Genomic DNA, 23,764 nt, shown 5'->3' with positions numbered 1-23,764 from the left:
AAAAAAAAAGGCCAGAATCAAACCTTTATTTTTATGGTCAAATAACTTTCAACACAAGCGCCAGGGCAAATGAATGGGAAAAACAAGCGTCTTTTCACTAAATGGTACTGAGACCGGTACCGACGACGCGCAAAACTGATCTCGATTACCTCACACCTTAAATAAAAATCAGCTCAAAACGGATCACAGACCATAAATGTAAAAGCTAAAACTGTGACATTCTTAGATAAAAACACAGCAGCAATGCTTTACAATTTTATTTTTTAAATTTAAAACGACGGTTAACGTGCCCCGGGCCATCCCGGGGAATGCCCACAGCACGCAGTGTGCACGGGCAGCGATGGGGACCCTGCACAGAACCCAAGGACACGCGGAGGTCAGAGAGGCCGGGGCAGAGCCGGGCGAGCCCCCGCCACTCCGCGGTGGACTGAACGCCCTGCGCGAGGACGGGACGACAGGAACTTCCGACGCTGGAAACAGAGAGAACACAGATGGAAAAGAGAACAGGGAATTTCAAAGAACTGAGGGACAACCACAGAAAGTGTAACATGTAACACGATGGAAATAACAGAAGGAAAAAAAAGTAACAGAAGAAATTATTTGAGGTATTAATGACTGGGAATTTCCCCAAATTAATGTCAGAACATACCACAGACCCAAGAAGCTAAAAAAAAACACCAAGGAGGAAAAAATATCAGAAAAACTACATGCAGACATATTACATCCAAACCACAGGAGATCAAAGATGAAGACAAAGTCCCCCACAGACCCCTTCCCGGGCAGCGTCCCCAACGCGACCTGCACAACGCCCAACCAGAGCTCCCTCCCCGCACTGGCCGATCTGGGGGGCCTTCCCGTGCCCCACAGAAACCAGGCCAGCCGGGGAGGCGGAATGAAGTGGGTTCAAAGTTCGGAAGAAAAAACACCAACCTAGAATTCCACACCCTGTGAAAGTAATTTTCAAAAGTGAAGGAAAAACCAAAGAGTCTCTCAAACGAAAAGTGAGAGAGTATGCTGCCAGAGACCTGCCTCAAAAGAAATGTGAAGTTCTTTAGAGATAATGTGTGTGTGTGTGTGTGTGTGTGTGTGTACACACACGCGTCAGAAACTCTGATCTACATAAAAGAGCAGCAAAGAAATAAGTGAAGGTAAAACAAAAACCATTGGTCCTGAACGGTACACTTGTTTTTTTTAACTATGTTATGCATCCAGTAGGGTTCCCATTGAGGCTTGCCAAACAGGGAGCTATTTTTTTGTGTGTTCAGGTGTCCACAAATTTTTACTATACTGCATGCTTTGATCTATAATTTAGCTCTCGAGAAAGTAATATACTGCTCTTATTTTTAAATTCCAGGGAGTACTTTCACTCACTACCTACTTATACTCACTACTTGTCAGGCTACTGTCGGCACTAAAACTTCCACAAGGAAGGACAACAAACTCGTGCAGTGCGTGGTCTAATGGCTTCGTGCGGTCCCTACACGCTGACCAGAGCCTACAAGCAGTGGTGTTCAAGGGCACAGAGAGCAGGGCACCTCGACCTGGGGGGCAGCTGCTATCAGCGCTGCGGAAGCGCACAACTAGGTGTCAGAGGGAAAAGCACGTTTTGATGTTCCCGTAGGAAAAACAGTGAATGGCAGAAGTCACTGAAAAACATGTACTGACTTCAACAATGGGCAGTTTCATGGAGCCTCTTCAAGCCTCAATGTTCTCACTTACAATGTAATGAAATGACAGTTATAGGCAAAACCAAGAAAACAGCCTAGGTCAAATAAATGTAAACCCAAACTCCCGATTCACAAACAAGCACCATTTGCAGTGACTAATCCTTCCACAGGTGAATCTGTACTTCAGGATCAGCTATATATTTGATTAGGTGCCAGATGATGAAATTAAAAAATGTGGGCTTAAAATCACCTGTGCCTCAGGGAGAGAAAGAACTTGCAGGATCATGTCAAATAATCTCTGAGAGTTGAACAAAAATGAAATCGGAATGCTGTAAAACATGAGCAAAGCCCTGGTCCGTGTGACTCTGTTGTTTGGAGCACAGTCCTGTGAACCAAAAGGCTGCGGATCTGACTCCCACTCCAGGGCACATACGGGGCTGTGAGTTCGGTCCCCAGTCAGGGCGCATGTAGGACGCAATCGATCTTTCCCTCCCTCTCTTAAAAAACAACAAAAAAAAATCAATAAGCATGTTCTCAGGTGAGGATTAAAAAAAAAAAAAAAGGACTCCTCCATTTACCCAACTCCATGTCCTATTCAGAGCTGATACTTAGAATAAACCACAAAAAGACTTGATATAATGTTTAAAGACCTTATTAATGTTTCGGACTAGTACTTATACTTAAATGTTTCTACTTTAAATAATTATTACCTGAATAAAGATGAAAGAAAAAAGGCTGATATTCAAGTTAAGACAATAACAATTAATTACATGCAAATTTTCGTCTGTCCTCTTTCCACACTCTCACCCTCTTCTCGGGACCGCTGCCTTCACTCAGCAAAACGGTCCAACACCAAGCTCAGCAGAAAGGTGTCAAAACCACTGAGATGGTCTCAGGGTCCAAAAGCAAAGCGTTCCCCCCCTAGCTCCCACAGGAAGTGGGACGATGGCAAGTGTCCCACTGCCACTGGGAACGGACTGCACCCTGGACTCCAGTGGGCAGGGCCGGCTCACCAGTGCGAACAGTCGTGCAGGCTGTCGTGCAGGGCTTTCCGAAGCACCGAGTCCTTGTCGTAAATGCCCCAGGTAGCTTGCAGCACCGAGTCAAGTAAGCAGTCCCCGGCAGTCCGGTTCCAAAGTGCATAGAGCCGACTGTCCAAGCGTGTCGCCAACTCCAAGGACCAGTTTATAATGGGAGATTCTTCTTCTAACTCTACATGAGGATTTAAATAGCATGTTCATTTTCACACCTATGCAATTAAAACAATTCGGTGGAGAGAAGAACCTATTCTCCAGATGTTAATAGGTTTCTGTGTAATTTACTAATAAACACCTAAATATATTTACCAATTGAAATATAAACCTTTTGAATAGCTGAAACATCTTGTGGCTCTAGAATAAACTTATTCAACTTTTAAACTCTTTACAATTTATTTTCTAAAAAATATTTAATATGGAAGTATTCTCATTCTAGAATAGGAGTGGAAAACCAGTTTAAAAACTTTATACCTTTATTTGCTCACTGTATCATCAGTTAAGAGCTGTGAATGTCCATTCTCCCCCAGGTTTATTAAAATACAAGTAACATAATGATCATTTTTAGCAGCGCCATACATTGTCCTTGAGGACTTTATATTTGTAATTGCAAGTAAAAATAAAACAAGTTGACCGTACACCAAACTACTCCAAACCAAACTGAACTGCTACAAAACAAAGCAAGAAGTTTACTGAAATTAATGAAAGGTAAAGTCTACTCATTAATCCACACCTACCTTTCTGAACATCTCTGTCAAGCACCTCATCAAATAATTTTTCCTGGACTGTGGGAGGCAAGTCTTCAATATCTACAAAAAAAGAGTCTTAAGAGATCTCATGCCTGACATCAAATTGCCATGATGTACATTTTAAATTGCTGACAATTTTATGTCAATTACACTTCAGTAAAGATGAACTAAAAGGACAAAAAAACAAGGTTACCTAACATTCAGGTTAAAACAATAATCAACACATGCAGATTTTCATCTGCTCTCTTCCCACACTGTCAGCCTCTGGTTAATCCTGTTACTTCAGACTTTAAAACCCAGTAAGAGTTAATAAGCCACTAATTGTGGCACACAGGTTTCTGTCCTCTTCCTCAAATTCTCTCTACTTTACTCAGTTTACTATCTGGGTAAAAGCCATTATCCTTTAAAACGTGGGTTTTTTTGTTTTGTTTTGTTTTTAATATTGTAAGCTATTTTCAAGGTAAAATAAAAATCTAATCATCATTTAGGGTAAAACTTAAATACAAGGATGGGCAAAAGTAGGTTAAATGAGCAGCGATGATAAACATCTGACCAGAACAGAATGGAGAAACAAAACCTCCAGGACAACTTCAAACGTTCCAACATCCGAATTACAGGGGTACCAGAAGGGGAAGAGGGAGAGCAACAAGTGGAAAACTTATTTGAACAAATAATAAAGGAGAACTTCCCCAGTCTGGCAAAGGAAACAGACTTCCAGGAAATCCAGGAAAGTCAGAGAGCCCCAAAGAAGCTGGACCCAAGGAAGCACATACCAAAGTACATCATAATTACATTACCCAAGATGAAAGAAAAGGACAGAACCTTAAAAGCAGTTAGAAAAAAAGAAGACAGTTATCTACAAAGGAGTTTCCATTAGACTATCAGCTGATTTCTCAAAAGAAACCTTGCAGGCAAGAAGGAGCTAGAAAAAAGGTCATGAAAGGCAGGAACCTACACCCAAGATTACTCTATCCACAAAGCCATTCTTTAGAATAAAAGGGCAGATGAAGTGCTTCCCAGATAAGGTCCAATTAAAGGACTTCACCATCACTAAGCCCTTATTATACAAAATGTTAAAGGGACTTTTCTAAGAAAAAGATGATAAAAATATGAACAGTAAAATGACAACAAACTCAACTGCTATCAACAACTGAACTTCAAAAACAAAAATGAAAACAAACTAAGCAAACAACTAGAATGGGAACAGAATCACAGAAATGGAGATCACATGGAGGGTTATCAGCGGGGGTGGGAGGGAAGGCGCTGGGAATGAGAAGCATAAATCACAGGTAGAAAATAGACAGGGAGAGGTTAAGAATAGTATAGGAAATGGGGAAGCCAAAGAACTTTTATGTACAACCCATGGATATGAACTAAGGAGGGGGAATGCTGGTGGGAGAAGGGTGCAGGGCAGAGGGGAATAAAGGGGAGAAAAAAATGGGACAACTATAATAGTGTAATCAATAAAATATATTTTTAAAAAAGGAAAAAATAAGATGGTTGCTGAATTTGAATTTAAAATTACCAGCCATGATTACCTAAAGGACAAATCATAAGGATATAAAATAAGACAACAAATAATACAACTAAATAACATAATAACTAGGAAATACAAGAAAAAAATATTCCTCACACTCACAACTGGAAACCTGCTTTTGCCCACCCCTGTCCTGTATACAGAGAACGGATTTCAAATGAAATCACTCCGATTTTCAAAGGCTTAGGTACCACCTCTTACCATCTGCGAGAGCTCCTGTTCGTGTCTGAACACAAAAGCTCAAAACACTCAGAACCAAGATGGAAGATTTACTTTACAAACTTTGGAGTTTGGTGCATTTATTCAAAGCCAAGTAATAAAAACCAACTAAGACATTTCCCAATTACCAATGGGTAGAAAAATGAAAAGTTGTCTCATAAATATAGTAGAAATCAATGTAATGAGTACTTTCAATGAGTAATGATACTTTCAAAAGAATGCCAGTATCTTTGACTCAAACAACTTGATTTTACTCATCAAAAGCCTACATTCTAATACTGACTCCATATGCCAGATAAGCAATAGCTTTCTAATTTCAAAATAAGCATGAAAAGAAAAGTAGACTAAGAATAGTTTAAAATAAAGCCAAAGGGAAGAGAAATGGTTTAAGCTGATTTTTTTTAGTATCCGAGGCCCACAAAGAAGTCGATTGCCAGCGGCCATCTCCCTCCCAAGCCCACCAAGAATAATGGCTCGTGTACTGGTCACTTCCACTATAAATAGAATAGCCAAGTGATTTAAGATGCACATATAACACCTGAGTTATCTGCTTTCCACCTGAAATATTTTCACTAGACACAAAAAATAACTGTACTAAGCAAAAATTTCTTCTCACACTGAAGTTGGGAAGTTACCTGCTGGCAATGTAAATGTTACAAGGTCAGTTAGGAAATAGCAGGCAAAGTCCCCCTTTCTCTGATGGAGAGAGGCAGCTATCTCTCGTCGGATCTGCTCCGTCAGTTCCGGACACACCATTGCTGGGATGCACTTTGCTGCTTGCTGAGACACCTTCAACACAAAAGAAAAGGCCCTTTGCATCTCACTTATCAACAGAAGCAGAACACAATAATATTTAAAGGGAATTACCAACATTTCCCAGTAACTCAAGGTGGTGACTTCTACAATATATTGGGTGTTGGGTTATTATTTCCTTACCAGTGGACAAATACATCAGTACGACATTTCAGGAAAAGCCGGTTTACCCTGACTCAGTGATTCTACTTAAGAATTTATTCCCATCGAGCACGTGAGAATAAAATGGCGAGCCGTAAAATGGCGCTGCTCCCAAAGGCTCCCCACGGGAGGGAGAGGGAGACCAGTAAACAACCTAAATCATCTTGCCCTCTACCCCCAAGAAAAAAAATTCTTAAAAAGCAGGGAATTCCAGCTTGGGGGGGGGGGGCAAAGACACCCCCAAAACACTATGCCCCTGCTTTGTTAAGAATATTTCAAGTACCACCCTAACCTTGAACAAAGAAACGTGGCATTTCTAAAGGGTCGGTTCCTGCTGACCTCACACCCTCCTGCAGCAGCATCCGGCCTGCCCCAGCGCAGACAGACGGCACAGACAGACGCCAACCCTGGGAGCCTGGCCCTGACGAGTGAAGTCTGAGCACTGGCAGTGACTCCCAGGAAGAACCTCCAGGCACTGAGACGGCTAGAATTCTCCTCTCCTTCCTAAATGATGAGCAGCAACAAATGTGTAAAGATACTACATTTAAGTTGTATTCCTTCTGTTGAACTCAAGGCACCTGTGTACAGAGAATTCCCAAATCAAAGGAAGTGAGCCCGGTGCGAACCCTGCGTGGGCCAGACAGAGCTGCCCTTTGCCGCCACTCCAGACTGCAGCCCCTGCTGGAACGGCCCTCCGGGAGGGCGGCTTGCAGTCACAAGTGTGCTTTTGGAGGAGATCTTCCAATGAGCTGCTCAAAGAGTAAGTTTTACAGATAATGTCACCTACGTAATAGACATGGAGCTTCACTGTAACTGCTGTTAATTAAACAGTAAAACACCCTGCACACCCAACACAATAATCAGACAGACCTTTCTGAAACTCCTACATGAAAACCCAGTTCTGCTGAACCTTACTGGTCAGGATACCAGTCAGAACGAGATTCTCACTACACCTCAAGTCTATGAACCCAATCTTTAAGACACTCAGATGAAAGAAAACCAAATATTCTGTATTTTCACAATATAATTGCCTGTTCCACACCAGTGTTCAAATGGGTCCCAAAAGTAAATTTAAAATGAGCTATTCCAATCTGCTAACCCTCAGCCCCTTTCCAAAAACCTGGCAAAATTTTTCCAAAATGACTTGGACTGAAACCCAGATACTGCGAACACTCCCCGAGAAACCTCTGAGCTGGTGACTGGCCTCCGGGTCGTCCTCCTTCCACCGCCCTCCCCGGGCAGGACGTGGCCTGGACCCGCCTCTCATCTTCTGGCCTTTTCAACCTCATGACTTTCAACGACCACCTCTTAGGCCAGCAGTTCTTAATTAAGGGCCCATGAAATTGAGAAGGAGCTGTGAACTTGAGCAGCAATTTTAATTAAATCTAAATCCTCCATTTTTACTAACCTCTTGCCTATATTTCATATTCTTATATATCACAATTTAAGTTTTGGCAAGTATGGGGTCCAGCACAAATAACGCCCCCCTTTTATAGGCTGTTGATCTATACCAAATCTTTTATTACAAAATCGTAAGCATGCTATTCTGTAACATAACAATATCACACTCAAGCCCACCACCGGACATTTCTGGGGAAATGTCAAACTGCTGTCCATCTGGTGCGAGACACTTGCGTGTGCAACCAGCCTCTCGGTGGCACTCCTTCTGCCAGACCCCGTGTGTTTCAATGTGTCGCTGACCTCTGAACACCACGGGTCCGCATCTACACAGGTGTCTTTTGTTAAAGATTTTTTATTTGTTTTTAGAGAACAAGAAAAGGAGCGAGAAAGGGAGAGAAACCAGTGTGTGGTTGCCTCTTGTGTGCCGCCCCCCACTGAGGACGTAGCCCACCACCGGAGCATGTCCCCTAGACTGGGAATCAAACCAGGACCCCCTGGTTCACAGGCCCATGCTCAATCCACGGAGCCATACCTGCCAGGGCAGGTTCTCTTCAATAAGCACTGTAAATGCATTCATTTTCTTTTCTTTATGATTTTCTTAATACCATCTTGTTTCCTCCAGCTTACTTTATAAAAATACACGATATACTACACATTACACACAAAACGTGCTAATTGACTGTTGCGTTACCAGTAAGCAGTTAAGTCTTAGAGGTGTTGAAGTCATACTGGGATTTTCAAATGCACTGCCCCGTGGGGTAGTGTCCTACCCCCGCTGTGTTCAAACATCCACTGTAACTGACTTCCTTTGCAACCCTATTTATTTTTATTGTATTCATTTTAAAATATTTTGAAAGGAGTCCACAGGTTCCACCACACTACCAACAACAGGGTCCCTGAAACCCTGCCCTAGACACACACCCCCGAAATCTGATGTTCCCCTGCTCTCAGCCAGGCCTCAGACACCACGGACGCTGCCCACCGCTGCTCCGCCCGACCCGGAACTCAAGCCGGGCCCCTCTGACGTGGCCGCCTCTCCGGCAGAGTCCTCCGCCCTCAGGCTTGGCTGTCTCCCAGACCCCCCTTCCTCGGAGTCTCTCAGGTGTCCTGGCTTCCCCGGAACCTCTCCAAACGGAGCACAGTGACCAGCCCTCTCGGTCGTGCTTGCACCCCACCTTCCGATTCCCGGACCCCCTGAACTGCTCTGTGTGCAGTGCCTCCCAGATACCCGCATTCAAGTAAATGCGGGTGCGCAGGCACACGCAGACGTGTACTGACATCTAGACCCACAGCTGAGCTGACTGCAGTTTCACCCCACTGCTAGTTTTTTAATCACCTGGGTATTTTAGCTGCATCCTGAATAATTCCTTTGCAACCTCTATCATTTTTAACATCTACCTAGTTATCTAAACCAGAACCCTCAGAATGAATTTCGATCCCTACCTTATTACCTGCCATCCACTCGACCCACCAAGCCTGACTATGGGACGCAAGCAACTGCTCCCCAACGGCCTGCTTCTCTCCTGTGCCCCTGCCCAGCCAGGGTCCTGGCCAACCTCACCACACCAGCTCTCCTAACCAGCCTGCTCCTCTCTGACCCACAGCAGCCCAAAGTGGTCTCACCTAGTCACTTCCCTGTTCCTCTGCCAGACACTCATTAAAGCCTTTTTACGGCCCTCTGAATACCCTACACCCTAGGCCCAGCAGATCCCTACACCTGTCCCCTGCTTCTCTCTCCCGCTTCCCCGCTCAGTTCTCAATCGCCATCACAGCCATGCTGAGCTGTCTGCAAGTTCCTGAATTCACCATAAACACCACTATCCTCAACTCTGAGTAAATGGCTTCCTTAACTCCCCCCCCTCCACCCACTGTATGGGATTGATCACTACTCCTCCTTCAGACTGTTAACCTACCTGTTCCAGGTAAGAAGGTAAGGTATCTGAAAACACGTTCTCCAGTACCGCCCCAGCACCTGGCCCTTGCACCTAGGACAGCACACGCGGTGCACAGTCACCTGCTTATCCCTCTACTTCTCTGGCAATCACTGAAGGAGGAGCCGATGTCTTCACAATCCCTTCCCTTTTTAGGACCATGCCTAGCACACAGTGGGCACTCAATGAATGTTTGTTAGTGGAATGAATGAATAACAGATACACTGTAGCAAAATGTCTGACTTTAAGAGCATATACCCTTAAAAATTATACACTGTTTAAGTCTCTTAAGTTTAACATAATTTTTTCAACGGGAGGAAAGAATGAAACATTTAAGAACTGTTTGGAGAAACACTGTAACATCGAAAATAAAAACAAAGGAACACATTTCCGTCAAGTAAAAGAACGTAAAGGGAAAAGCCACACTCACCTCCGTGAGCAGTATCGCTAGCATGTCCTGCCTCTGGAAGCGGATGGCCAGGTGCACCAGCGTGTAACCCACATCAAAAGCCGAAGGGCGGTTCAGCAAGCGCACTTCATCTGCGGTGAGCTGACGGGCAATGTCCCCTCCTGACGACTTGTATGCTTCTATAGCAGCTAAATCACCTTCCACGACCCCTGAAACAAGCATCAAGACAGAGAGGTTAATTCTGTTTTCCTTCAGAAAGCACAAACCTGTAGCATTCACTCTGAACTCTAAATGTTCCTCTGTGCTTCCTGGACCCTGGGGCACCATCAGTCGACTGTCCTAAAGAACGTAAGTAGAACCGGTGCATCCTCCCTGGGTTTCTTTGCAGAACGAACCTGCCTGGTTAGGCACAGGCACTTACCTGCGCCTCAACTGGGTGCCGGGCTCTCGAGGGGTCAGGGCACTATTAGAATAGTAATTAGCTCAGAGACAGGCAGTTGAGTATGAGAAACTAGACTTCACAGAAGACACTAAACTCCTGTTCTGGTCCTGACTCTGCGGAAACCAAGGAGACAGAGGCGGGCTGCCCCGGCACTGGGCACTACTTCCGCCCTGAGCGCTGCATTCTTAAAGCCTAATCAAAACAAAAGCGGAGCCTTCCACACTGCGGTAGCTTTGAAACAATTTAAAGGAAATCAAAGCCATGTTCAATGTTAAGTGAAAGTTAGCAAAATGAATCTCTCACAGAAAAGTCTTTTATTTAATCGTTGTTCAAGTACAGTTTTCTGTCTTTTAGTCCCATCTCAGTCCACCCCCCCCAGTGCTCCCCACCAGACAAGTCTTTTTTATACCCGTTAAAAAGTATTAATATAGGAAAACCTGAACCAGATGATTCTGAATAAAAAGGTGCTAAAACAAAGTACTACAAAACAGCTGGGGTTGAAGAGACAAAACAAATACCACTTTTTCCAAGTCCGTAAGTGACTTTCCACTCCTACTGGACGATGTTATTAATCTCAGCACAAATCACTGTTAGGTCAAGATAGCAATTCTACTTTCTAAACAGTAGAATACACCTATAGACAACAAACAAACAGCCTTGCCCCCCAAATGAAGGTGTTGGTGAGCTTCAACTGCACCACAAATAGTGATCGAAAGCAAAACACCAAGACTATAGGACCAACCAAATAAGTTTAAGTGTTTCCTAAGTTACAGAAGAAAAATTTGCTAGCTAAAATACTAACAGTAATTAAAAATAATTCTCAGTGTATTTTTTAAGTATGTTTAATCACTATCTTGAATTAGGAATTAGATAACTAAGGTCTAGCTATTCCCTGCAGTATGAAATTGGTACAACGCAACAATTTCCCCCAGTTTTTAAAAATAGCTTTAAAATGATCATTCAACTCCCACATCACTGAATCATGCAGAGCAACAATACGAGAAACACAAAGACAGTTAAAAACATGACTCTTAAAATTGAAATAGCCCCTTTTCATCACATTTGTGAAAGATAAAAGGCCAGCATTTTCAACCTCCGGGTCAGAAATTCTTTCTGGAAATCTGGATTCTGTCCCAGCCAATCCGTTTTGCAGGTTCAGAATGCATGATGAGAACACCTCCTTCCGGGCGTCTTTACGTTCACAGCAGAGCAGATTAATAAATTCCTCGACAGAAACACCTAAGGACGGTGGGGACCTCCATCTCCATACAGAAAGGGCATCGGCACAGCCCTACGAGGCAGTGTCCTGCAGTAGTCACTGGGGCTGAACTGTAATCTGGGTGGTGTGAGACGGGTGATGAATCTTCTCCAAAGGGTAAGCCTTAAGAATAGACACGGAAAGTACTACTTGACATAAAAAAAAAAAATCTATGGTTAAGGAGTCAAGTAAAAAGAACTTTAGCCCTGGCTGGTGTGGTTCAGTGGACTGGGTCCCTGTCTGTGAACCAAAAGGTCACTGGTTCGATGCCCAGTCAGGACACGTACCTGGATTGTGGGCCAGGTCCCTGCCTGGGGACATGTGAGAGGCAACCGATCCATGTATCTATCCCACACTGTGTCTACCTCTCCAACATGGATGTTCGTCTTTTTCTCTTTCTCCCCTCCCTCCAAAAAGTAAATAAATACAATAATTTTTGTGGTTTTTTTTTTTTTAAGAAAAACAAAACTCTAGCCAAGGGGATTGGGCATTGTCCTGCAAAGCAAAAGATCGCAGGTTCGATTCCTAGTCAGGGCACAGGCCTTGGTTGAGAGTGTGGTCCCCAACTGGGGCACACAGGCAAGGCAACCAATCAATGCTTCTCTCTCACATCAATGTTTCTCTGCCTTTCTTCCTCCCTCCCTTCCCTGCTCTCTAAAACAATTCTTTCAGTGAACTCGTGCATGTGCTTTAGAACTGAGTGCGCCCCGCTCCAGCGCCCTCTGCACCCGCAGTGCTCCCCAGGAAGACGGCCGTGGCTCGCGTTGTTCCAGTCAGAGCTCTCTTCCTAGGTGTGTGCAGTGTCGCCGCACCTGTTTCACAGTCTCTAGTTTCAACGCAAAGTACAAGTACTACATATGTGCACATACAGTATTTGTACTGTGTGCAGCATTTCTACTATGCAGACAGCATTTACACTGTATATATAGTGTACATACACACACACACAAAATACAACTGCATATACTATACAATTAGTCACAGCATGAAATTCCCCAAACTTCCCAGAACGTGAAAAACACAAATTTAAGTATAGGCACAAAGTAATATTAAAAAGAAAAGCACTTTCTTATCTAATACTTGGGGAATATCTATAATTCCATTCTTTTAATTAACCAAAATTAACTGCTTATAGTCAGTTACGGTCAGTTTTCAGCTACAAAGATGAGTAGAATTATCACAAATAAAATGTCATGAAAGTAATACTGAACTGTCATGGAAGTATTACTTTAGAAAAAAATATTTTAAGATTTTTATTTATTTATTTTTATTAAGAGGGTAAGGGAGGGAGGGAGAGAAACATCCTTGTATGTGTGGTTGCCTCTCCAGCACCCCCTCCTGGGGACCTGGTCCAAAACTCAGGTACATGCCCTGACTGGGAATTGAACCAGGAACCCTTTGTTTTAAAGGCTGGTGCTCAATCCACTGAGCCACACCAGCCAGCTAAACTGTCCATATTTTTATATCATTACACCTTGTTCAAACAGAGCTGCTGACTAAAGTGTAGACAGTGAGCCTTGGCTGGTGTAGCTGGCCTGCAAACCAGACAATTGCGGTTTGATTCCCAGTCAGGGCACATGCCTGGGTTGCAGACCAGTTCCCTGCAGGCCAGTTCCCAGCAGGGGATGCACGAAAGGCAACCACACATTGATGTTTCTCTCCCTCTCTCCTTCCCTTCTCCTCTAAAGATAAATAAATAAAATCTATTAAAAAAAAAATAATAAAGCGTAGACAGTGTCCTCACAGAGAGGTTTCGCTGTATATGTGGTGCTGAGAAGGATCCGGCCCACAGTTTGATAATTTAAGTTTTAGCTACCATACCTTTTCCACTGGGGGGGGGGGGGGGGGGGGGCGGGCAGGGGAAGCATCAGATTACATGCAAAACAACTTACAAAAATTGTCTTTGAGGAGACATAAAACATTGCATTTCTACCACTTTTAACATTAGGAAATAAAAGGAAAGTTGAAGAGTTGGCAGGTGGCAAAAATCAGTAAATAAATGTCAGTGGTAAAATCTCAGTCAATGTGAGACCAGGAAAAACCAGAAAAGTTCTAGCAGGAGAGGAAGCAATGATGTCCACATGCTTTCCAGGTCCCTGCGTCTCACGGCACCACTGGAGTAACTTAAGCGCCGTTCTCCTCTTACAAACGGCCGTGCACAGCCCGCCTCCCCCTCCTCCTTCCAGCCATGCAGGCCAACAGAAGGACAACTGACGGCGCTGGAAGGCGAGTGTTACAAAAAACCAACCTACAGAACCATCGCACGCTCCACAGTGATCAAATGAAACCCTTCCCGACTCACTAAGCAGCAGTGCATAACTACAGATAAAGACAAGTTTGAGTGTACTGTTAAAAACACGAAGACCTGAATCTAAATGATAGACACTATATTATATACTATAAACCGTAAGCTTATCAACTCATATTGTTGTCTAAGCTGGACCAGGAGGATTTAACATACAGGGTGGGCAAAAAAAGTAGGCTTATAGTTGTGAGTACACAGAACAGTTTATTCTGTATTAATTTTTTTAATATTGTATTTTCCATACCAACAACTGCAACCCTACTTTTGCCAACCCCTGCATGCTGAAGCCACCAGTCACAACTCCCTGGGGACTTCACAGCTACTATGGAACTCCGTTGGTTAGAATATGGAGCTGGCTTATAGAGGTTCAGAAAACAGACTTATTTTTTTCCCCCATGTATGGCACAGTTTTCAAAGTTTTGCCTTATTTTCTGTTATGACATAAAATCGTAATGGTAACTAACTTTGAAAAGAATGCCAAATGGTTAAAAAAAAAGCCAGGACTTACCTGAGCCCACATGGGCCAGCTCAACACTACCCTGGAGTTCTATGGTAGCTGTGACATCACAGCATGCTTTATGCTGTGGGGTCAGGGTGCGCTTGGAGTCAGCTTGCACAATTTCAGGAGCCCTTAAAGAGAAAAGTTAGTTTTAAGTGGTAATGTTCAGAATGCCCTTCACCATGGTCAGCAGAAAGATGTAAGCTCTCTAAGTAAGTTTCTTCCTCTACTCAGAGTTTAATTCATTTAACTGGTTTTGCAAATTAAAAAGGAAACTGTACCACCCTGTAATACCTTTTCTTCATACTCCTAACCATTTGGCTTTAGTTCAATCACAAACTTGGTTTACATATTCACAGCAATCTCTTTCAATAATTAAACGTGAGCTGCTTTTTAAATAATATGACCAACATTTTAAAGTGTATCTTCAAGTAGACACAACTCCGTAGCAATCCCTAAAAAAGTCTGAGTAGACAAATCACCTCTAGATTTATTTTTCGTACAATGAACAATGGCGACAAGTTAAAATCTACCATTTCTATTCCTAGGATAGGGCTACAGAAAATAACCTTTTCAAAAAGCCAAGAGATGAAAATCACAATTGGAAATAAACTCTTAAATTAACATAATCTGTACTATATCAAGATGAGCTTCTATTCAACTTCTTTAATAAATCCACTCCATTATAAAAACAGCCTCTTTTAAAAAGTAAGATTCAATGACAAGGAAGTCAAAGTAGTCTCTAATTAAGGCTTTTGGGTGTTCTGTTAATAACCATGACAAACTAAGCCAAACACAGCTTATCCTTGGAGATCCTACCTCCTTATCTTCAATCAGGCTGTTAACAACCCAACTGCTCTGGAAATATAAATTCCCAAAGTCGTCGAAAACAAGACACGAACTGCTAGCCACCGTCCTAGGAAAGATGGTGCCCCGCTCGGGGAGAGCCGGGGCTGCAAGCACGCTGGCGTGGTTCACAGAAACGCGGCACGAAGCTCTTTGGGAAGGTGATCAGAGATGAGGACAAGTTTAAAACGGGTTCAAGATGAGTTCCGATTACAAAGGTCACGTAAAAAATCACCAAAGCAGTCAACTGAGGGGATGGATACTACAGTTCTTCAAAACCTCGGGTGCTGGTAGTGTAGGTCAAAACCACACCTGCCACTGAAATCAAGTCCCAAAAGTTTTTCTGACTTCAAGTAAAAATTCCTTCTGCTTACACTGCCAGGTTATCCTGGCTGAATTTGAAACCAAATTTTAGACTTTTGGGAAGTATGCTATTTTAGGTAGCAGGCATGCATGGAGTAACAGAATAGTCTAGCCTACTCTCTCTTCAAAGTAAGCAAAAAAAAGGGTAAATGAACATGTAAAAGCAGGTGGGGACAGAGGTCATAAAAGGAAACCCTTTCATGACAAAGCATAGCTTTATACTGTTCATATGAAATCCCCAAAACTGTTCTTGTAGCCCAAATACTCTGATTGAGAAGACATAATCACCAAATTAGAAGAAACGTTAAAAAGCTACTCAGTCCATCCTGACGAGGCCCCCGGGGGTAAGCACAACACGAGAAAGGGCCTGCAATGTGCCACTGGAAGGCCCGTAAGAGAAGATCCTACAGCTCAGTAAACTCGTGGCCTCACAGCATCCAAACCAGCTGGGTGGCAGACTTTCCCCAAAAGTTTCAGGCCCGTGTGTCTAACAACCCATCAGACAGCATGTCTAAAACTGAGCTTCACCGTCTCCTGTGTCTGGGAGAGATGACACCGAGAACCAGCCCAAGCGTCCAAACCAAACACCTGGACGACGCTTTTCCGAGGCCTCTCCTCAGCCCCATCACTCATTCTTTCAGGTTCAGCTGTTCCTGCCTTTCCAGTCTCTCCCAGATACAGCCCCCACTTCACCTCCGCAGCCTCCCACCTGGATTGCTGCACTTTGCTCCTAAACTGCCTGCTGGCCTCAGCCCCCACCCACCCACCACGCCCCCTACCCACCCACCACGCCCCCTCAAACGAGGTTCCGGGCTGTCACCAGCCAGCTGAGAGCCATGGCTTGTTTCTAAGTGTGCCAACGAGCGGGTGAGCAGCTGGTCACGGGGAAGGGAAAAACGAAGACCTGTGAAGAGCAGTGGGCGGTGGAGTGGGAAGGACATTGGCCTTATCAGGTTTTTAATGTCTAATAAGCCGTAATTATTTAAACAAATGTGTCATACTGATGTTTAGAAAATCAAAGTAAGGAACCATTTTATATATGATAGAAAAACCCAAATCAATTGGGAAAGAATTGAGTTAAATCATATTACTGAAAATTTTTAGGAAGATAATTTAATCCTTAGTTCAATCCAAAAAAGTGTGTAAAACAAACAAAAACGTTATTAGTATAACTTCCTTCACCAAAAAATAGAGAAAGAATATTTCCCACAAATAACTGGTATATACTTTTAAAATACACATTATTTATATTTATACAGACTTCATGTAACTTAATAAAATCACAAAGGAAAATGGAGCGAGCACGGACCCGCGACTCACAGGAAAAAATACAAACGGCTGACGGAGACAGCGCGCCTCCCGGCCCCATGCCCTCGGCAGGCGACGCTCGTGCTCTCCCGCTGGGGGGACGTGCGGTCCAGTCCCTCCGGGCGACATTCTGCCCAAACGCACGAAGTGCCTTCAACAGTCTATGTCACTTAACCCTACAATCCCAATTCTGGAAACCTAAGAAAACTGTTAGACATGCTGACGATTTTGGTCATCAAAACACTACCAGAATAAAAAATTTTCAAATAACTTAAAAGGCTAATAGTATGGGACTGGTTAACTTAAAGTACAGCAACTCAATGTCATATTACACATTCATTCTCAAAAGATGAAAACATTTTAATTCAAAACATAAAGTTCAACAAGTCAATACAATACAATTTCAGTTCCATAAAAAATGTGAGATACGCCCCAGCTGGTGTGACTCAGTGGAATGAGGGGCAGAGTCTGTAAACCAAAGGGTCACCGCAGGTTTGATTCCCAGTCAGGACACGTGCCTGGATTAAGAGCCAGGACCCTACTTGGGAGCACCAGGGGCAGCCACACATTGACATTTCTCTGTCTCCCTCCCTTCCCCTCTGTCTAAAAATAAATTAGTAAAATATTTAAACGTGAGATAAACTGAAAATACACAAAAATGGCACTCTCTAGTGAAATACTATAACATATTTTTATTTTGTCATAGCTTTTCTTATCTCTGAAATACTTCACAATGAATATGCTCTGCTTTTATTATTTAAAAATGAAGCAAGCTTTCACACACTATTACGGGAAGTGAGTATATAATGCCTAAAGTTGATGAAACAAGAAATAACCATATGTTCATCAACAGATAAATGCGTAAAATGTGGTACACATGTATGTGGGGCAGGGGAAATGTTCCTGCTTTCACTCTTAGTTCTGGGTGGCCTACTAATCAAATTGATACAACAGATTAACAGAAGAACCCCATTTAATTCTGTATGTACACTGGGGGAGGGGAGTTCCGGAAGAATATGGAGCAGGAGGGCAAATTGGGCAGTTCGGCTAAGAGAAAAGTGGGTGGTCATTTGGGACTGCACAGGGCAAGGGGGCCACTCACACGGGGGTGGAAGAGCAGACGGGAGGGAACAGCGTTTGCTGAGCTGATTTGAATGCTGGAGCGCAGAGGACTCTGACCCATATTAAACCACAGTTTCCCCTAACATGACAGCTTGCCTGGAGCAGGTCCCTCTATCTAGATTCTTTTAGGCAGCTAGGGAGAGGTCAAAGGTTCTGAGTCTTCGGTTTCTTAAAAATAACCAGTTTAGCCCTGGCTGGAGTAGCTCAGTAGATTGAGTGTGGGCCTGCGAACCGAACAACCGCAGTTCGATTCCCAGTCAGAGCACAGGTCTGGGTTGCAGGCCAGTACCCAGCAGGGGACGCACAAGAGGCAACCACACACTGATATTTCTCTCCCTCTCTCCTTCCCTTCCCCTCTAAAGATAAATAAATAAAATCTTAAAAAAAAAAAAATGATACGAGGGCATTATTTGGAGATATCAGAAATGCTGTTCAAATAACACTAATGTAGCATTCCTTTCTCTCTCCAAAAAGATAAAAATGTTTAAATTTTATGTAACCATATCGAAATTGAGGATCGTTCTGTAAAATAAATGCCTGGACTCTTTGAATATGTTAATGTCATGAAAGAGTAAATTAAAAAAAACCAACCTGAGGCAGTTAAACCAACCAGTTAAAGAGGCAGCTGAAGAGGTAAAACAACGAAATCATATTACAGCCTTGACTGGGTGGGGGTGGGGCAATAGCTCTCGGTGTAAGTGCTGGTGGAAATAGTATGGACTCTGATGATTACACTGTGTGCTTATGGAGAGACAACGTCTTGGTTTGCAGGACATGAGTGCTGAACGACATCTGCCAATGGCAGATGCCATGACATCTGCAGCTAAGCTCTGGAAGAGCACAGAAAAAACGCACAGAAAGATGGGCAGGGACGGGGAGGACGGGAGAGTGCGGAAGTGGCACAGCAGCAACGACTGTAAAGGTCTAGGTCAAAGGTACGTGGTGTTCCATCTACCAAAAGCCCAACTTTTCCACAGGTTTGGAAACTTTTCGGAATAAAAGGCTGGTGGAGGGGAACACATGGGAGCCTCTGCACAGCAGGACTGAAGGTGAGTACAAGAAAACACACTTGCTTTTGTCATAAACTCTTCTATTTACACTGCTTGATTTTCCAGCCATGTGTAAAATTCAATAATGTTTAAAATTAAAGTTATTTTATGGTAAACAGTAAAGTCCTCCAGAGTCTAAACATCTCTTTAAATGTTTAAATAATGCATTTGGGTTTCATTATTCCAGTGTTCATTTAATGCAGTGCTTTGAGAAATGAAGGCCTTTACTAAACTGATGATCAGCCTCCGACGTCAGTACCATACAACCAGGGACCCCCGACACACCACCGTTCTCAGCGTCAGAAGGCACGCCATTGGCTGGCAGGCCTGTGTAACCGTCACGTCTAAGACCAGGGGTTAGGTCTCAGACAGGTGAGCAGCAGCAAGAAGAACACTGCTGGCCTTCCATTTCTGCCACTGCTGTCCCTTTGCCTTGACACACTTGTTCCCGGAAACTTCTATTACCTTGGGTGTCTCAAAGAACTTTCAAAAGCCACACTGAACTGGCCATGGGAAAGAAAATGTGGGTGTATTCCCTAGACTAGAATCTTTGTACTGCTGAGAATTACCACAATTCACTTGAAATTCTTGACATAAAATGCTACTTTCCAAAAATCACAAGAGGAAATCCTTAAAAACCAAAATGTATCTGAAGATAATACCCGCTTCATGGTGCTGAAAACAATTCTATGACCTGTGACATCAACTACGTTGGATAAGAAAGGAGACCCACCAGCAAGGAGGATGTGTGTGGAGTGAACAGACCGGATTTCACAGCTACACACACATCCCAGGTAAGAGCGCCTCCCAGTTCACCGAGGACATACAGGGTGTCACCAGCATGCTGGCACTTTGCTTTCCTTTCACGAAGGCAGTGCCAAAGATTTGCTGCAGGAGTCTATATATATTTTGGACTCCATTAATAAAGTTTTTAATAGAATATTTTAAATCAAACCATTTTTGTTTTAAAAACTGTTATTTAGTCTTGGCTGGTGTGGCTCAGTGGATTTAGTACTGGCCTGAGAACCAAAGGGGCTCTGGTTCGATTCCCAGTCAGGGCACATGCCTGGGTTGCGAGCCAAGGTCCCCAGTTGGGGATGCACAAGAGGCAACCACACACGGATGTTTCTCTCCCTCTCTTTCTCTCCCTCCCTTCCCCTCTCTCCAAAAATAAATAAATAAAATCTTTTCTAAAAATGTTATTTAAAACCTCATGGTTTTAAATGTCTAACACTCAAGACATTTAAAGCCTGAAGACTCTTCTTCAGGCTTTTATGCATATGTAAAGCAACATTTTATAGGAAAAAAAGGGCACTAAGGAGAAGAGCAACTTTCAGGAGAACACTCAATCTGGTATCAGTATAAAGTCAAGTTCATAAACAGAATGGCCCATTAGCATCCTAGAATAAATCTAGCACTAAAAACATAATAACAACCATAACTTAACCAGTTGAGTACTGGAAATATTGAAAGGAACATTTTGTAAAATATGTAACTGTCTAACCACTGACCTGAAACTAACACAAAATAACCCTGAATGGGGGATGGGCTGGGATGGAGAAAAAAGGCAGAAAATTGTATTTGAACAATTCAAATAAAAATAAAAATAAATATAAAATTAAAAAATAATAATATTGAATGTAGACATAATTGAAAAGATTTCAAGTCCTTTTCAAAAAAATACAAAATAACCATAACTTTAATCTATCAGAACAGTGAACAATTTCATTAGCTTCCTCTCTAAATTCCCAAGAGATGAGCTCCAAAAATTAAACACTGGAACACAGGTCTGCTGCCGATGACTGACCAGGTGATAATTACCTCTCAGAAGTGGTAATTATCACAGAGTGATTCCACAGAGCAGGAAAAATTCTAAGGATGGAAAACTGTCAAATAGCTATGGTATACCAACTGTAAAACAGGCAAACACAAGCCAAGAAAACAGACCAAATACCACAGAAATTCCACACTAAAAATCACGTCCAAATACTATGGCCTACCCATGGAATGCTGGGAAGCAGCGGTGGGTGACAGACGACCTTGGGACATAGCAGTCAGCTTCATAAAGGCATTTTCATCTAGCTGGCTTGGAAAAAGACAGGACTGAGAACATTAATATTCACAGTTATCAAAAGTTATTGAAAAGTCCCAGTGACCTGTTGGTGCAGCTCAGCTGGCTGAGCACCCTCCCACAAAGCAAAAGGTCACTGGTTCGATTCCCACTCAAGAGTACATGCCTAGGTTGCAGGTTCAGTCCCCAGTCAAGGTGCATCCAAGAAGTGATTGATGTTTCTCTCTGACATCAATGTTTCCCTCTCTCTAAAAATTAAAAGAAAAAAAAAGTTCCAGTAACAGTACTTTCAACCATATCACGCAGGAAAAAAAAGTCTGCGGTATTGCTTTATAATAACAAATAAATATATATTTGGTCTTCTTCATCCACTGTTCCTGGCACACAGAATTTTCAAAGAATCAACTTGGGTCTCAAATTTAAATGTTCCTTTTTTTAAAGGGCGACCGACTCAGTAACACCAGAACTAAAACGGCGTTGAGTAGTGCTGCCCAGTGAAAAGGACAGATTAGCATCGACATGAGCCCCCAGAAAAACACCTGGCACTCAACCATCCCAGCTCCCACCTGAGGTCAGGTTTTGGCAACACTATCCCCAACGCCCGCTCACCACGTAAGACCAGGGGACTGATGTGCAACTTACACCCAGCAGTCATGTGCAAGATCTTGCTCAACACTGTCGAGACTCCAGTTTACTTCTGCCTTCTCAACAACTCGATCCCCTCATTCCCGTTTTAACAGCTACAAAGCTGACCCTCAAAGGTTGAGGGTTTCCCCCCAATTTCACATTTCTCACATCTGATACTTAGTAAAAATCAGCATTTATTTTATACTTAGTGTACATACTTTGGAGACTTTTTTTAGTGTATGTGTTGCCAAAGGGACTGCTGAAGTAACTTTTTTAAAAGCATAACATCAGCAAGCCGTAAGACAACATGTCTAATGAAGCCTGGACAACATGAGGCAGGCCGAAAAGGAGACATAAAGATTAATTTTCAGTAAATGTGGACTTCTGTTAATTAACCCAACAAAATATAAATGAGAAAAAAATATTTTTAGCACATTCCAGAGATCAAGACACGACTATGTAACAAAGACAGGGACACACAATCTTTTTCATACAACAGTTCGGAACCATGTTTACTGTTCAAGGTGCAGTGAATGAACAGTAAACGTATTTGCAGATAGAAAAGACAGAATCCCCATCACCAAAAATCAAGTACAACCAATCCTTAGCCCAACAAACCTGGAAACTCAGGAGTGGGTGGGAATAGGAACTTAATGACAAAGAAGTTGTTTTATAAATAAAACAAGCCAAAATCTAGTACTGGACCTGCTGGTAGGAGTTTTTGTTCCATTTTTAAAATAAACTCACAGCTCTTAGAATTTTGAAGAGGCATAAGGATGGTTGTTCAAAAGAAGAAAGAGTATGTGGAAAGAAATAAAAGGTAGCACCAAGTAGTCATAAAAACAAGAAATAAGAGCCATAAAGACAAAGTAGCCCTGGCTGGTGTGACTCAGTGGATTGAGCACTGGCCCGTGAACCAAAGGGTCACCAGTTTGATTCCCAGTCAGGGCACATGCCTGGTTGTGGGCCAGGTCCCCAGCTGGAGATGCACGAGAGGCAATCACACACTGATATCTCTCTCCCTCTCTTTCTCCTTTTCTCCCCGCCCCCAGAAATGAATAAATAAAATCTTTTAAAACAAAGTAATACTGACTGGTCTAAATTGTATACTTCAAGGAGAGAAAACATTTCCAAGTAGTTCTTAACCTTGAGATCTGCTAACTTAAAGAAACAATGAACCTGATTCCTAAAGAACTGTATGACCCCAAAGAGGTTAAGAATCACCGCGATGTAGCTCACTCCCATCTGTAAACCCGCACAGTGACACCGCCTTGCAGGAAACGTGCACAGAACGCTACTGCTCAGAACAATGGTTGAAGGGTGTTTCACAGGACACAGTTAATGAGACGATCATGCCTAGATACAAAAGGTCACATCGTGAAAGGTTCCATCTACATGCAATGTCCAGAACAGATCAACCCACAGAGAAAGCAAGCAGACTGCCGGTTCCCTGGGCAGGGGTGAGAGGGATATGAAGTGACTGCTCAATGGGGACAGGGTCTCCTTTCAGGCTTATGAAGTATTTCGGAACCAGACAGAGGTGGTGGCTGTACAACACTGTGAATGCACTAAATGCCATGGAACTGTTCACTTCCCAAATGGTGGGTTTGGTCATGTGACTCTGACCTCACCTAGAAAAATTAGTAATAAGTAACGCCCTTTTGTATCTCCGTATGAAAAGAGAAAAGACAAGCACATGGTAAGTGCTACCCCAACTGAGAGAGGAAAAGGAAATGACAGGCCCTGGCTGGTGAGGCTCAGCTGGTTGGAGCATCGTCTCGTCGCTCCCAGTTCAGGCACCCACAGGAGGCAACCAATTGATGCTTCTGTCTCGCACCAATGTTTCTCTCTTTCCTGGCCTCTCACCCTCCCAGCTCTCTAGAAGCAATGAAAAACTGTCCTTGGATGGGGGTTTTTTCAAGAAAAAATTTTTTAAGAAAACAATGGGATGAAGGAGGACAGCACAGACCGAA

General features: G+C 43.1%; 1 protein-coding gene across 2 annotated transcripts in view; it reads right to left on the bottom strand.

Moving 5' to 3' along the window:
• ZRANB1 (zinc finger RANBP2-type containing 1) overlaps positions 1 to 23,764 on the bottom strand; it is a 52,246-nt gene that overhangs the window by 4,518 nt on the left and 23,964 nt on the right. For both annotated transcript variants that reach the window (XM_037159137.2, XM_037159138.2), the window contains 4 exons: positions 9,923 to 10,110; positions 5,842 to 5,995; positions 3,439 to 3,510; positions 2,681 to 2,879 (listed from right to left, as the gene is read on the bottom strand). In XM_037159137.2, the coding sequence (XP_037015032.2) occupies positions 2,681 to 2,879; positions 3,439 to 3,510; positions 5,842 to 5,995; positions 9,923 to 10,110 (613 nt within the window). The remainder of the gene's footprint in view (positions 1 to 2,680; positions 2,880 to 3,438; positions 3,511 to 5,841; positions 5,996 to 9,922; positions 10,111 to 23,764) is intronic.

Source organism: Artibeus jamaicensis, unplaced genomic scaffold, assembly GCF_021234435.1.
Source record: "Artibeus jamaicensis isolate MK-2021 breed Jamaican fruit bat unplaced genomic scaffold, CSHL_Jam_final contig_490, whole genome shotgun sequence".
In the NCBI taxonomy this organism is placed as follows: Eukaryota; Metazoa; Chordata; class Mammalia; order Chiroptera; family Phyllostomidae; genus Artibeus; species Artibeus jamaicensis.
The sequence above is the reverse complement of the archived record's forward strand: the minus strand, read 5'-3'. Positions and strand labels throughout refer to the sequence as shown.